The 14387-nt window shown below is 51.1% G+C and overlaps 1 protein-coding gene across 1 annotated transcript; it reads left to right on the top strand.

Annotated features, from left to right (window-relative positions):
• The first annotated feature begins 638 nt into the window (after positions 1-638).
• NSFL1C (NSFL1 cofactor) lies at positions 639-7577 on the top strand. Its single transcript, XM_082773007.1, has 9 exons — positions 639-806; positions 1183-1280; positions 2238-2312; positions 3470-3635; positions 3996-4088; positions 4771-4880; positions 5338-5475; positions 5980-6144; positions 7171-7577. Exons 1-9 carry the CDS (start codon positions 705-707, stop codon positions 7331-7333), a joined length of 1110 nt encoding a protein of 369 aa, XP_082629133.1. The 5' UTR covers positions 639-704; the 3' UTR covers positions 7334-7577.
• Positions 7578-14387: the final 6810 nt, after the last annotated feature.

The raw sequence follows: 14387 nt of genomic DNA, 5'->3' as shown, positions 1-14387 counted from the left end.
GCGGGGCACGGCTCAGAACAGGGCAGCGTGGCATGGCACGGGGCAGCATGGCTCAGCACGGCATGGCATGGGGTGGCACAGCATGGTACGGGGCAGCATGGCTTGGCACGGCATGGTATGGCGTGGCACAGCATGGCACGGGGCAGTACAGCATCGCATGGGGCAGCATGGCTTGGCTCAGCACGGGGCAGCACAGCTCAGCATGGCATGGCATGGGGTGGCACGGCATGGCACGGGGCAGCATGGCTCAGCACGGCATGGCACGGGGCTGCATGGCATGGCACAGGGTGGCACAGTATGGCACGGGGTGGCATGGGCTCAGCATGGCATGGCATGGGGCTGCATGGGGCTGCATGGGATGGCACAGGGTGGCACAGCTCGGCATGGCATGGCACGGCATGGCACGGAATGGCATGGCATGGCATGGCATGGGGTGGCATGGCACAGTTTGGCACGGGTCAGCACGGCTCGGCACAAGGCAGCAGAGCTCGGCTCGACTCAGCACGGCTCGGCACGGCTCAGCACGGCTCGGCACGGCTCCTCTCGGCACTCCGCCGGTCCGCCGGGGGGAGCTGTTACCGGTGCGGGGCTCTGGGCCCCGTTTCCCATCCGGAGCTCTTTACCAGCCGTGCCGGGCCGTGCCGGGCCAAGCCGAGCCGAGCCGAGCCGAGCCGTACCGGGGCGGGTCCCGGCAGCGCCGTAAGATGGCGGCCAGGGAGGAGGCGCTGAGGGAGTTCGTGGCCGTGACGGGCGCCGAGGAGGAGCGGGCCCGCTTCTTCCTCGAGTCGGCCGGCTGGGATCTGCAGGTAGCCCCCGGCCCCGTCACCTCGGGGCTTGGCTGAAGGGTCTCCGCTGAAGGGAGGGCTCCGCGACCCCCTTGGGGGTGCCCGACCTCTCCCCCTCCCCTTCCCCTCCTCGCCCCCCAAGGAGCCCCCTCAGCACCCATGGGTGCTGCCAGGCCGCCTTTGGGTGCTGCCAGGCCGCTGTTTTGGGGGCAGGGATGAGCCGTGGTGGTGGCTGCCCTTGTGTTAACAGAGCCCAAGCATTGCCTGGGCTTCCAAATCCCATAAAACGGCTTCAGCGACGGCGTCCCTCAAGGGATGTGTTATTATTGCCGTGTGTTTGGGGTGCCCTGGGATGGTTGCTGCCCTCCTGGATGATTCCCCGTGTGTTTTTTTGCAGATTGCGCTTGCCAGTTTCTATGAGGACGGGGGCGATGAGGACATCCTGACCCTTCCCCAGCCGGCACCCAGCGCCGTGTCCAGAGGCACCGGGGCCAGGTGAGGGGGGAGCTCCGGCTGAGGTGTTCACCAAGGCTTTTTAAAACCTCACAGCGATTAATCCCATCAAAACCTGTGCTCCGTCTAAAGCACGGGCGCTAGATATTTATTCTGAAACTCCGCAGTGCTTTTAGATTTAATTCACCCTATATGACTCCAGAAGTTGTGAAAATATCCACTTTTCTACATCGCGAGCACGGGTGTTACTCCACAGCTGATCTATAGGCCAGTTAGAGTAATTCGCTTCATTGCTCAGGAAAAAAATGTGTTTTGAGGTTAGAAGATAATCAGGCAGTTGGTAACGCTTGTATTTAAGCAGGTTGTATATCCACAGGAAAAATATTTTCAGATTTTGTGTTGCACCAGGTTAAGAGTTTTACAAAAATAAGTTAAATAGTTTGTCCCTACCAAATTCCTGTGCTAGGAGTTCTCAGACTGAATTTCTCAATCTCTCAGGGGAATGCTACTTTTAAAGAGAAGGGGTTACTGGCTGTATGGTGAGGACAAAGCGCTCGTATTTCAGACTTTGAGTAAATTCCATACTGCTGAAGAACCATTATTTTGCCTCAGACCACAGGAGCGTTGCTGGAGGCTGGCCTTTACTGGGGCCTGGCAGAGCAACCTGTGTCTGTACAGGTTTGGAAATGACTGCCCTCTGAAAGAGGCAACCGAATCCATTACGTGACAGGGAAGATGACTGAGGAGTTACCTCATCTGCTGGGCCTGCAGCCACCTTCCGAGCCTCCTCGGGTGCTCTCGCTGTTGTTTTTGGTTGCGGTGATTGCTACAGATGCCCAAGAACTTTGTTCACCGCTTGGTTACACCAGCGCTGACCTGTGATCTCATTCAGACCCTAAAAGTAGAGCAGAGTCAAACCTAACATGCCGTGCTCAGCAGCTTCTGCGCACGTGGTTGAGCTGTGTCATGGGGCTGACGTGCTTTGATTGACTTTTGCAGTGACCATCGAGTAACGTCGTTTAGAGACCTTGTTCATGCACAGGAGGATGATGACGAAGAGGAAGAGGGACAGCGGTAAGTTTTCAGTCAAAGAATTAAAACCCTGCCTTTTTTTTTTTTTTATGGCTTGCTGCATGCGTACAGATTATTTTTCAAAAGCAGATTTAAGCAGATGTGTCATTCCTGTGCAGAAAAATCTCAGGTCTGACCCAAACTTTGGTCATTGTAAATTCTGTGTGCGAGCACATGCTCCATGTTGCTGTATAAACACCTTTTTTCATCTCTCGTTTGTGCTGTTGAGAGAAAGTCTGAGGTAGGGTGTGAGAGCCCTTGGGGAAAAAACCCAAATCATCATCACTTGTGTCCCTGGAGAACAGAAATGTGGGAATAACGCAGGGACTGTTTTTCATTTTGCTTGTCTGTGTGGCTTTAAGCGCTGCTTAAGGAGAATGTAATGGAATGTGGAGGTGGAAAGGAAAAATGTAGGTCCCTTTTTTCAGTGGGGACGTGGCCCACTAGCAGAGAAATCTTCCCCTGTGTCAGCTGCAAGTAGTTGCAAACACTTAAGGTTAACGGGCAAGGTAAATTGAATGGAACTGATGTAGCTAGAAGTGGCTCAGTATAGGTAGGCCACCTGGTCTTCTGCACTCAGCTGTGAGCTCTGTATGTGTTGGAAACCAGCTGGAATCTAATCAACCCAATCTTCCAGAAGTGTTTAATTGCACTTCATTGAGTGTGTGTTTATTGCTTTCTGCTCAGTCCTGTCCCATGTGCTCTGAACTTTCAGCACAGTGTTAATACCTTCCCTCCAAGTACCAGTTATTTCCTCAGTGAGTAAGGCCGTTTCCTGGAGTCATTGCCTGCCTTCTTCCATCTGAGAGGTCAGAGACCTGCTAAAAGTCTCGTGTGAAGTTAGTAGCCTGGCTGGGACTAGACTGATAAAGCTCTTCCAGTGCTAGACTGTATCTCTTTCTAGGTCTGAGAGAGTCGTTATCATTTCATGACTGCTGATCAGTGGGTAACTTTACAATTTCCTGAGGCACAGAGACTTTTTTTTTTATTTATATCAGTTACTCTAAGTGGCAGATACACTGGTCATAACTAATATTTGTGGATTCAAACTGTTTCATTAAGCTGCACAAAAGTGCACAACTAATTCCTGGTATAAAACTGCTGAATCCTGGAGAAGCTGTGGTCCAGTCTTACCCAGCAGCGGTGTGCTTTCTGTCTAGGTTTTATGCTGGTGGCTCAGAGAGAAGTGGACAGCAGATCGTTGGTCCTCCAAGGAAGAAGAGTCCCAACGAGCTGGTGGAAGATCTCTTCAAAGGAGCGAAGGAGCACGGTGCTGTGGCCGTTGATCGGACAGCCAAAAGCAGCGGCGAGAGTAGCAAGCCTAAAGTGAGGAGTGCTGAGTTTCTTTTTTTTCCCCTCTTTCAGTTGTTTTATGTTGTAGTCATCTGTGTGTGGCTCCCACTGTGACAGCTGTTGGGTACTGTGGAGTCCTGAAACTATTTTAAAAGAAAGTGAAGTGTGGGTTTGGCTGTTAGTGCAGCTCTAATTCATGTGTCGTAGTGGCAAGAAAAGTCACTTTGAGCCATATTTACTGACTGTTCCATGCTGGTCACTGTGCCTGCAGAGTGGCAGATGTTGCTGCTACCCTGAGGGCCTCCCTGTTCTTCAGAATGGTGTTGGGGAAGGAGAAGCAAGCTGTGCTGGCTCTGTGTCACCCTGTAACCTCTTTGCCTGTCTCTCTTACAGCCTTTTGCAGGGGGAGGATATCGCCTTGGGGCTACTCCAGAGGAAGAGTCTGCCTATGTGGCAGGGGAGAGGAGGCAGAGCTCTGTTCAGGATGTGAGTAGCTCTCTGGTCTGTTTTGTAGATGTCACTGTAGATGTCATTTCTCTGCTATAGCTACAAAGCTTGTGAGCCAGAGAATATAAAGGTTGACTGCAATTCAGGAGGATGGTAAACCCCACTTCTTGTGGGATTTCTGACTGGGGGGGAAAAAATAGCCCATACTTGAGACTTGGGTAAGCAGTTTTCTGGTGAACTTCTGATGAAGAATTTGCGTGTTCCTTAGAAGCATGGGGATCTTTTCTCAGCCTCTGTACTGTGATTATATGGATTGTGAAAAGTGCTGTGCAAAGAGCACTGCGCAGTAAAGCTGCTTTATTCATTGAAGAGATGCAGAGCTGACAACATCAGTACACGATCCTCCTGTGCTTGGGTTGTGAGCAAATATCCTTGGTGAGAGCTTGGTTTGGGCTTGTTGTCTGACATACCTTGGACTTTTCAGCCATATTCATCAGCAAAAGGGTCTGTGTTGTCACCTTCTAGGAGCTGATGCATGACCAATCCATAGCCAACGCTTCAGATTTTTTCCTCACTGCTGAATGTACTGATCAAGACGAACCTTGCTGGAATGTTTTCTGCAGCTTGAAATTCCCTGCCAGTCAGCAGCTTTTCTCTTTGCGTCCAGTTATTCTTAGTATGATGTTTAGTGAGGCTGATTGTTGTTTGGGGACTGCTGCAGGTGCATGTTGTACTGAAGCTCTGGAAGAGTGGATTCAGCCTGGACAGCGGAGAACTGAGGAGCTACCAGGATCCATCCAATGCCCAGTTTCTTGATGACATCCGCAGAGGGTACGTAGCAAGAGGGCAGTGAAAGAAGGGCTGTATTTTGAAACACAGGTGTTCATGAAATCCACATTGTTGAATCAATGGTGCATTTGTCCTGAGCTTTCTTACAAGGGCTAGGTTCTTAATGTGTAAACGAAGAGAGGACAGACTTGAAGATCTACTTCAAATGAATTGGGAAGTGGCGCTGGTTTGTATGGGGCCTTGAGGTTTTGAAGTGAACAAACACTTTCACGTTTGGGCTGAGAATTTCTGATGTGTCATGTCACTTCTGGTAAGGGTCAGGGAAAAGTAACCTTTAGCTTGTGTCTGTCAGTGGGGAGGTGTGCACCTGCTTTGTTAGGTAGCAGGAGCACACAGTAATTCCTGAAATTCAGACATCTATGGTTGTATTGGGTTCTGTGGCAGGTGCTGTTCCTGACTTGCTTTTTCAGGACAATTTTATTGGACACTGTCATTGCAGGGAAGTCCCAGCAGAGCTGCGCAGGTTAGCACGAGGCGGACAGGTGAACCTGGATATGGAGGATCACCGTGATGAGGAGTACGTGAAACCTAAAAGTGTCTTCAAAGCTTTTACTGGAGAAGGACAAAAACTGGGCAGGTGAGAAAACAGCAGCACTGTTTTGATCTGTGTGTGTGTGATGTGAGAAAGTCACTTCAGATTTTTTGTGGGATGAGCCTACTGACTTGTCTTCCTGAAGAGAAGGTACTCGGTGCCTGTGGTATGTGAGGTATTCCTCTAACAAAAAATGGGGCTTGGCCATGTGTGCTGTGGGCTCTTTTAGTGGCAGGAGGCAGTTCTCCAGTCTGGAACCACTACGGCGTGTCGTGTAGAAGCAGGGCATGCTCGTTATGATGCTGCTGTTCTGTGTGGCTGTGCAGAACCAAGCTGTGGTGCTGTAACAGATGATGGTAGGGGCGAAGTTACAGCCAAGTGCTCACTGAATCCTGAATTCTCATTTCCAACCTACACTGGCATCTCTTGCTTAAGAGCCCTAGTAGTTGGGCCCGGCAGGTGATAAGCTCACTGCCTGATTCGTGGCACCCTGCAGCCAGGTGAGTGGTTTGGTTTTTAACAGCTCTCTTTGTGTCTTCCTGTTCTCAGCACTGCACCTCAGGTGTTGGGCACCAGCTCGCCAGCCCAGCAGGCAGAGAATGAAGCCAAAGCCAGTTCTGCCATCACTATTGATGAGTCGGAGCCCGTCACCAACATCCAAATCCGGCTCGCTGATGGTGGGCGACTGGTCCAGAAATTTAATCATAATCACAGGTACAAAGGCAACAGGAAACACAGGTTACTAACTGGGAAGGCCTGAATGACACTGCGAACTGTGCACAGATGGAGCAGATGTTAGAATCCTGACTAGCCTGCTAAAGGGAGCTCTGGGGATCCTTCTGTATAGGTGAATAGGAATAAAATTATTGTGGGGTTTTAAGGCAGATGCTGACTGTTGGAAGGATAGGGTTTGCTTTCCAAATAGTGATGGATTGTAGGCAACGATGCTGTGTCTGGGAGCTTCAGTATGAACAGCAGAACTTTTGTTAATGTCAGCTATAAGAAAAGCTAAAACTATTCAGAGGGCTTTAGAATCTATCAGATAATTAGGAATTGGTTTTGTTATTCTGTCAGTTCATACTTCTGCTGGGCTTTCCCCTGTATTGATTGTCACACCAAGGTGTGCTCTTAAACAGCTTGGTTTGCTTGTCAAGGTGGCTGACATACCCTACTGATTTGTTAGACTTCTGTCTTAAAGTCCTTCTCACCTACCTGATCTTGGAGAACGTGGCTGTTTGTCCATGCTTGTTCTTCTTATCTCCATAAGAGAATCAAGTACACTTCAGAAAGTTACAAAAACCTTCCCCTGGGATCAGGTGCAGGAAATAGATCCAGTGTCACTGTTGTGACTGCTCTTGGGAGCTGAAATCATCTAGGTTATGCTGTGAGTGATGGGCACAGCTGCTTATAGCAGCTTAGCATCAAGCAATTCATTAATCTGTTCGTCTTGAGGGCCTCGAACCCTTCAGTTTCAAAACCACAGAAGATGGGCAGCATAAAAGAACATCCTGCTGAGAATCTTTAACCTCTAAAGCAGCTTATTTCATTAAACAGGAGCCTGTAGAGAAGTACCTTAAATCACAGAATTGTGTGGCTGTGGTCTCTATTGTTACCTGGAAAGCAAGAGCCATGAGTGCAGGGTTGCAGACTCTGGAAAGGATGAATTTAGGCTTTTGTTGTGCATTTCTCCGGGATGCTCAATAACAGGATTGCCCTTGTGTGTTTGATCCCTCTGCACAGGATCCGTGACATCCGGCTCTTCATAGTCGATGCCCGGCCAGCGATGGCTGCGACCAGCTTCGTCCTGATGACCACCTTCCCAAATAAAGAGCTGACTGATGAGAACCAAACCCTGAAGGAAGCCAACCTGCTCAACGCTGTCATCGTTCAGCGGTTAACATAAAGGAACCCACCTCTCGCCACACGCCTGCTCGCAGTGCGCATGCGTCGTCTCGTCCTGTGCGTGCACCTGCGCCGTGCAAACACAGGCTCACATCTCCTCATAGCTCTGGGTTCTTAGGTCTTGGTTGGACTCTTTTCTCTTTAGTTGCGTTTCCCATTTGTTTTGTTCTGTTTTTTTTTTTTTTTTTTGGTGATGATCAGTGGACTTTAAAATAAATAAACGAAACGAACCCGTTTTGAAAGGAGCTGCAGCCTGTTGTGCCACACGTTCTCCCAGGAGAGTTGAGTTACCTTTGTGTTGCATTTCTGTGCTCTTTAGAGGGGAGGAAGGTACTGGGGGCAAGGGAGCTCTCAGAGCAGTTTCCTTCCATGCCAATCAGCTGCTCATCACAATCTGTTACTCTCCTCCAGGGCCTGCTGCAAAGTACTCCCTTTATTTTTGCACATTAAATATAAACTGCACAAGAATGGGTGATCTTATTGTCAGGATGATGGTTACGCTGCTGTAAAAAAGCACTGTGGGGGAAATGTTTGTGAAACAGTTACTGCTCAACATGGAAAAAGCTCTGCCCGTGTGCAGGTGCAAAAGCTAGCACTATTCCTGGCCTTTTCTGAAGAGAAAGTCCTGACTTTCCTGTCCTCAGCAGAACTCTTAGGGTGTTCACAGCAGCACCCACCTGCTCTGCCTGCACTTCCTCCAGCAGTCCAGACCAACTGCAGCTTTAATTTGCTGTATTGCATTTCTTTGAGAAATCCAACTTGCTGCTGATTTTTTTTTTAATTATTTCAGAGAAGGCACAAAGCTGAATCAGCTTGAAGTGACTGAAAGTACAAGGCAAATGGTCTTATTGGAAAGCAAATTTTATCTTACGATGAATTATCATTGTGTTGGAAACTTTTCAGGTGAAAAGCTCAAGGCTGTAGTACCCTTTGGTTTATTTCCTTTCATCTGCTGAGGACCACACAGCCAAACACCTGGATTTTTCCACCTTTAGTCTGTCCACTGGTTGTGTTTTGGGCTCAGGTCTCCATTTTTTTCCTTTTCTTTGACCAGAATCCTGCGGGTCAATTCATTGCTGTTAGACGAGGGGCTGGTAGCTCTGGCATAGATAGCATCACACGTGCGAGTTGCCATCTAGCGTCGTGCCACGGCACTTTGCACTGATCCAAAGCGTGCTTACTGTCCTAGCCCCAGGCTTTGGAGCCGAGCTGAACCGTAGGTATCCAAACGTCACAGGTATCCCGACGTCAGCCGACTGGGAGCTGCGCTGACACCACGGTATCGTATGAAAAGGGCTGGCTTGCAGCCATGCCCAGTGTTACAGCGTGCAGTCCTCCTGCCTTAGTCACCCTGGAGCTCTGCAGCTCCAACCCCTCATGCTCTGAACTTCCAGGTCCTCGTCTTGGCGGGGCAGAGGACGAGCTGTGGGTGCGTGCAGCCTGGGGAGGGCCAGCGGGTTGGGCAGGTTGAGCACGAGGAACCCGCTTGGCTGGATGCGTTAATGCAAAGCTGCAGGAGTACCAGACCTTAGCAAGGGCATTTCAATAGCAGTTTCTCAGCTGAGAGTTGAATTAACTTACAATTTTCGTTACCGAGTGGGTATATAACGTGCGTAACAGCATATCTGTAAATTGTGAAAATGATCATTAAAGCCCGCAAAATAGGAAAACGTCGTTTGACCCTTTCTAATAACGGCTGCCATCTGTTCTCCCGTTCTGGATGATGTGTATGCTGACGTCTGCTCTTACTGCTTGGGCTTCCCAGTGCTGAGATATCTTCAGCTAAATGAGAGAAAAAGTCTGGGCAGCGCTGCTAAAGCTCTTTTCCGAGGGGTGAACTCGGGGTTTGCCCACCTGCATCACTTGGCGCTCCGTGTTATCACCACTCAGCCATCTCTGTGAACCAGCACAAGGGAATTCAGGGTGTTTCCCTCCCAGCTAAATATAGTCGTAATTGCCTCGTGGCAAGGCGCTCATCTTTAATTGCTCGTCGTCAGAGTTGTCCCGATCCCCACGAGGGCTGTTTTGGGGACATGGGTCAACGCCTTCGAGTCCTGGACACCGAGCCAGGAGGGAAGCGAGTACGAATTGCTCGATCCATGTTTCTGCCTCTGTTAGCTGGTGCCATGGGAGCGCTGGGGTGATGGCAAGCTGGCCTTTGGGGTCTTGGGTCCTGACCCCAACTGAAATGGGGTTGGCAGCCGGGCAGCAGCTCAGGTCCCACCGAGGATTTCGTCGCACGGCTTCTGCTCCACGCTGGGGAGCTTCACGGCCAGGTTTCCTCTGGCTTCTCTTCTGCCAGTGGGCTAAAGCGGTAAATTCAGATGGACTGCGGGCTGTCAGCTGCTTCTCTGCCTAAAAAAAAAAAGGGAATTTCTCCCCGGGAGCCGGAGGGTGGCAGTGCTGCAGAGAAGCCGCAGTTCCCCAGCACGGCTCCGGCTGTGAGCACCCCGCTGCTTGTGGGGTTAGGGTTAGGGTTAAGCTCCTGGGTGACCTTCCTCTGGTTTTGGGGTTTTGTTTTGGTGAGTAGTGAGCTGCCCTTATCTGCTGGTGAGCAGGGCCGGCTTTGTCCGGCCGCGGGGCTATCTGAAGGATGCCGGCGTGGTATCAGCAACCACGATAGGGATATCTGCTGCCAGAGAGGGCTGAGAGCCCGTGGAAACAGCAGGAAGCATCGTGCATGGGCCCTGCTGTGTTAAACAGGATCCTAGGAACGTGTTTCTGTACGAAATAAGCTCTAAAGGAAAAAACTGGGCTTCTCAATGGGGAAGAGATGCAAAAAGGGGAAAAAAAAGGGGGTGGTGGAGCAGGACGCCCTGGTTTTGTGAAGAAGGACGTGAGCAGGGTCAGTTGTCACCTGCACCTACTGCAGGAAGGTGACTGCTCCCTTCTCTCACTCCCGTACTTCATCATTACTGACAATGAGATGATTTTACCTTCTCTTTAGTTAAATCTCCTTCATATTTTTTTTTTCTTTATTTTAACAGTCGTTGGCTGCGATCTGGCTCTTCTAAAACCGACGTTTGCGCCTGTGAAGAAGTGATTCTTTGTCCTTTGCACCAACAACTTTTCCACTTTGGGATTTTTTTTCCTCTAAGTATTCCCTCCGCGAGGGAGTTTTGCCCGTCTTCCTGGTCTTTCGCACACACGCTAAGGCAGACCTCAATTTCTAAAGCAAAAAATTTCAATTTCTGCCTAAGAGGCAGCTCGGTTTTATAATTGAGCTGTCCTGACTGCGGCCGGTGCCTGTCCCTGTCCCTTTGGTTTTTGCAGTGCAGTTTTCCCTTCCTCAGCCTGGCAGCTGTAGGATTTCCTTGTTGTTTTTTTTTTTTCCTCCATACCCAGCTCATTGTTTCCTCCTCTTCCTTTTCACGTCGGTGTTGCTAAGATTTAGTTCCTGTGTTTTCTGATAGCGTTTCCTCTCCGAAGCCTGCTTTGCACAATTTCCTGGGAACGCTGCCTGCTCTCTGCAGCGCTGCTGTCGCTGTCGGACGTTTCCTGGTCCGTGTTTCCTGCCTCGGAGCTTCTGTCCCAGCACCTCTGGCCAAAGATCTTGGTGTAGCTGCACCCGCTTCTAGGTACAGCTGCGCCTTCAGCTGCTCGTTTGGGTAAAAACGTGACCATCACGGCACAAACCAGCTGGCTCGGCTGGCAGGCAAAAGGCAGCAGCAACGAGACAGGGAGCGAGAAATCCCAGTGGGTGCACCTGCAGCTAGAAGAGGATGGCTGTACGTTCTGGCCTATTTTTGCTGCTGGTTCTGGTTGTTATAGCCTAATTTTAATCTTTGCTCCCCGTTGCTGGACAACGCTAAATGATTCCAGGAGGAAGGAGGTGACCTTGATGCGATGCCCTATTCCCGGGTGGGTCTTCAGCTCCCCGATGTGTTTGTTTGGTGGAGTGATTGAAAGGATCTCAGCCTGCTCCCAGGATGTTTTTGGCCATTTGGTCAGGAGCATTTTCTTCTGCAAGCAGCACTGCTCTGCGCGTCCTCTGTTGTCCAGAAAAAATGACCTTGTGGTGACGTTTCTTCTGCCTCTGTCCTTAGAATGGAAAAGTGGCTTGGGGGATTGGTGTCGTTGTCACACAAAACAAGACACGTGTGGCTTTCTCCAAAGCTTCCACCGCAGGGGGAGGCTGCGATGGCTCCGTTAGGTCCTTGGGCAGGAGCTGCTGTTCCAGTTCGCTGCTCCAGGCAGACCAGTGCTGTGGGGAGAGGACAGCGCTGCCCCCTCGCAGCCTCTGAACGGTCTCATTTCTGTTCCTGAACCAGAACATTGATGGATGGAGGCTGGTAATTTTAAGTGACAGCTCTAATTAGGCAGCGAGGTTATTTTTCTTACCAGGCCATGCGCTCCCACCGCTGCTCGTACCATAAGCACCCGGTGTCACCCAAGCAGGCACTGCCAGCCGTGCCCGTGCCACCCCAGCTGTGTCCCCAGGGGATGGGGACAGCCCTTCAGCTCCTCTCGTGCTTTAAGCCTCAATCCAGGCTTCTCAGAGCCACACATTTTGCTGCCCATCCTGCAGGCACAGCGGCAATGAAGGTGTGAGCTCTCAGGGGGGGCGAGCTGCTGCACGCGCTTGCCGAATGGTGCGGAACAGGGCGCTCTTGTTAATGAGGCGAGGCCATTCCTGCCGGTTTTGGGGCTTTTTGGGGCAGTTTCAGTTCGCTTCAGGAAGGAGAAAAGCCTGAGGTTAGTCGGCTTTAGCTGAGGGTTGGGCTGCAGCTCCTGTTCTTGCTCCGGTAACTCAGGTGCGCGCTGCTCCGCAGGGCAAAACGGCTCTGGGAGCGTCTCGTTATGGGGTGCCCCCCTGGGGGCTTCTGTGCCCACGGGGTTCTTGCCACTGCACCGGCCACAGGAGGAAGCAAACACAAGCTGCCCCAAGCCAGGGAGCTGCCTTGGGGTGGTGGGGCTGGCAGCAGGAGCCCACAGAGCCAGGAGGGGAGACCCATCCTCAGAACCTACCGGTGGAAGGTTTGCCACACGAATCCCACGTTTCCCAATTACGCACTTCTGCGCAGAGCGGTGTATTGCAAATCATGCCACAGGCCCGCGTCTTCGGCAGCTGAGCAGCTCCCGTGTCAAGCACCTCTCGATTTACTGATTTAGCCTTTTTTTTTTCCTGACTTATTTACTGCATTCCTAAACGCTTACCTTACTCGCCGCGCTGCCTTGTCTGCGCCGAGCCTGCCTCGCAGTGCAGGGAGCTCCTGAATAGGTTCCAGATGGGACTGGCTTCAGCCTTTTTTATTTATTTATTTATTTATTTATTTATTTATTTATTTATTTATCCATTTATTTATTTATTTATTTATTTATTTATTTATTTATTTATTTATTTATTTATTTCCAGTGGGGCTGCCTTGCCTGAGCAGCCCCTCTCCAGGTCACGGCACCCTGCGAAAAGCTGTGGAACCGGCAGGGCTTGGGGTTGTCTGAATCACGCGTTCCTGGGCCCCCAGGCTCGGAGATAAGATCTCGTGCTTCTGCAGCAGGGAACTGGGTTCTGGGGAAGGGACCTTGCCCGTGCAGTGAGTAACTTCCAGCATGACCCCGTTCCTTTAGCAGCAGAGCTCTGGCTTCCCTCGGCACAAGGCTCAGGGTTTTTGTGCAGCTGCAGCACTGCTGCCTTCCCTCCCTCCTTGTTCAAAGCCTATTCCTAAGCAACTGACAGCAAAAAGTCGAGGTGGAGATGGAAAAAGCATCGTCCTTTCGCTCCAGGACCCGTGGTGTGCGTGGTGAGCTCGCTGGGTCAGCTTTGGGGCTTTGGTGCACGGCGTTGTTGGGGAGCTTACCGCCTGCAGCAGCCCGTTAGCAGCCGGGGAGGTGGGTGCTGCACTTTTTTTTTTGATCAAAAAGTGCCCCCAACGGAAGCCTTTGGGTACAACTGAACTCCCCGGGGGAGCGTGCTCCGAAATCTGTCTCTCTGGCACAAAGCTGAGCCACGCTGTCACGCAGAGGCAGGATGAGAGCTCCCCGCGCTGCACCAGCGACCAGGACGTGCTGTCTAGACGAGATGGGTAACGGCGTCTTGCACAAGGCACCGAGCAACAGGAAAAAGGGCTCTGGGAGGATCTGAGCAGAGCAAAAATAAAGAAATAAAGCTTCCCTGCCTGCGTCGACGAGAATTGTGCTCTGACACAGCCAGGGAGCAATAGAGGCAGCTACTCTGGGAGGTGGCTTGGTCGCCTGCTGGATTTCTGGTGCATACGCAGAAAATGCAGCTATTTGCACCTGGGGAGTAAATGAGTGCCAAGGAGCCGGATTTTAAGTGCCGAGTACAACTGCAAAAGGTGCCTTGTCTCTGCCCCTATGTAGGTTTGCGTACTGAGCGGGTACAAAATGGCCTAGAAAAAAAGAATAAAATAATAAAATCCAGGCTTTTATGTTTCCTTCTGAGTTTCCCCTTTCCTCTCGGGTGGGTAGGGATGCATTTTGCTTTCTTATGGAGATGCGTGCTCAGATATGCTGGTGGGAGACAGCGATTTGGCTCCCACGGCACTGGCTGTGGTCCAGCGCCAGCGATATTTGTTATCTGAGATGTCAGAAAAATAGCAGTGAAAAGAGATGCCGCTGACTCAGTTGTGCTGCGGCTTATTAACCAAGTTCTGACTCAGCCTGCAAAATTTGGGTTGTTTTTTTGTTTTTAGATTAACCCCCGCTGGACAAGGCAAGGCTGAGCTGGAGATGATGCTTTTTAATTAATTAATTTATTTTTTACCAGCGTGTTGATCAGCCTTGCAGAAGGGGTGCTCGCATTCCCCTTGGGACTGGCTCTTGGTGCCCTGGGCAGGAGCAGGGCGAGGATCCTGCGACCGATTTGGAGCAGCATTTGTAAAGAGCTGACTGCTGCGAGCGGGTGGCCGAGCACAAGGACCCCCCCCCTCCTCCTGCCCGCCTCCTCGAGCTGATTTCTGCCTTCTCCTGCCAGGCTGCGTGCCGTGAGCTCTCCCACGCAGCCCCCGGGCTCCTGCCGCTCCTAATGCAGGGGTAATTTTTTGGCTGTGGCACCGAGACTGCTGGGCTCCACCGCTGGGCTGTGAAAGGTGCCG

This window comes from Aythya marila (genome assembly GCF_965140915.1).
Source record: "Aythya marila genome assembly, chromosome: 16".
In the NCBI taxonomy this organism is placed as follows: Eukaryota; Metazoa; Chordata; class Aves; order Anseriformes; family Anatidae; genus Aythya; species Aythya marila.
Note: the sequence above shows the minus strand (reverse complement) of the source record. Positions and strands in the feature narration are given on the sequence as shown.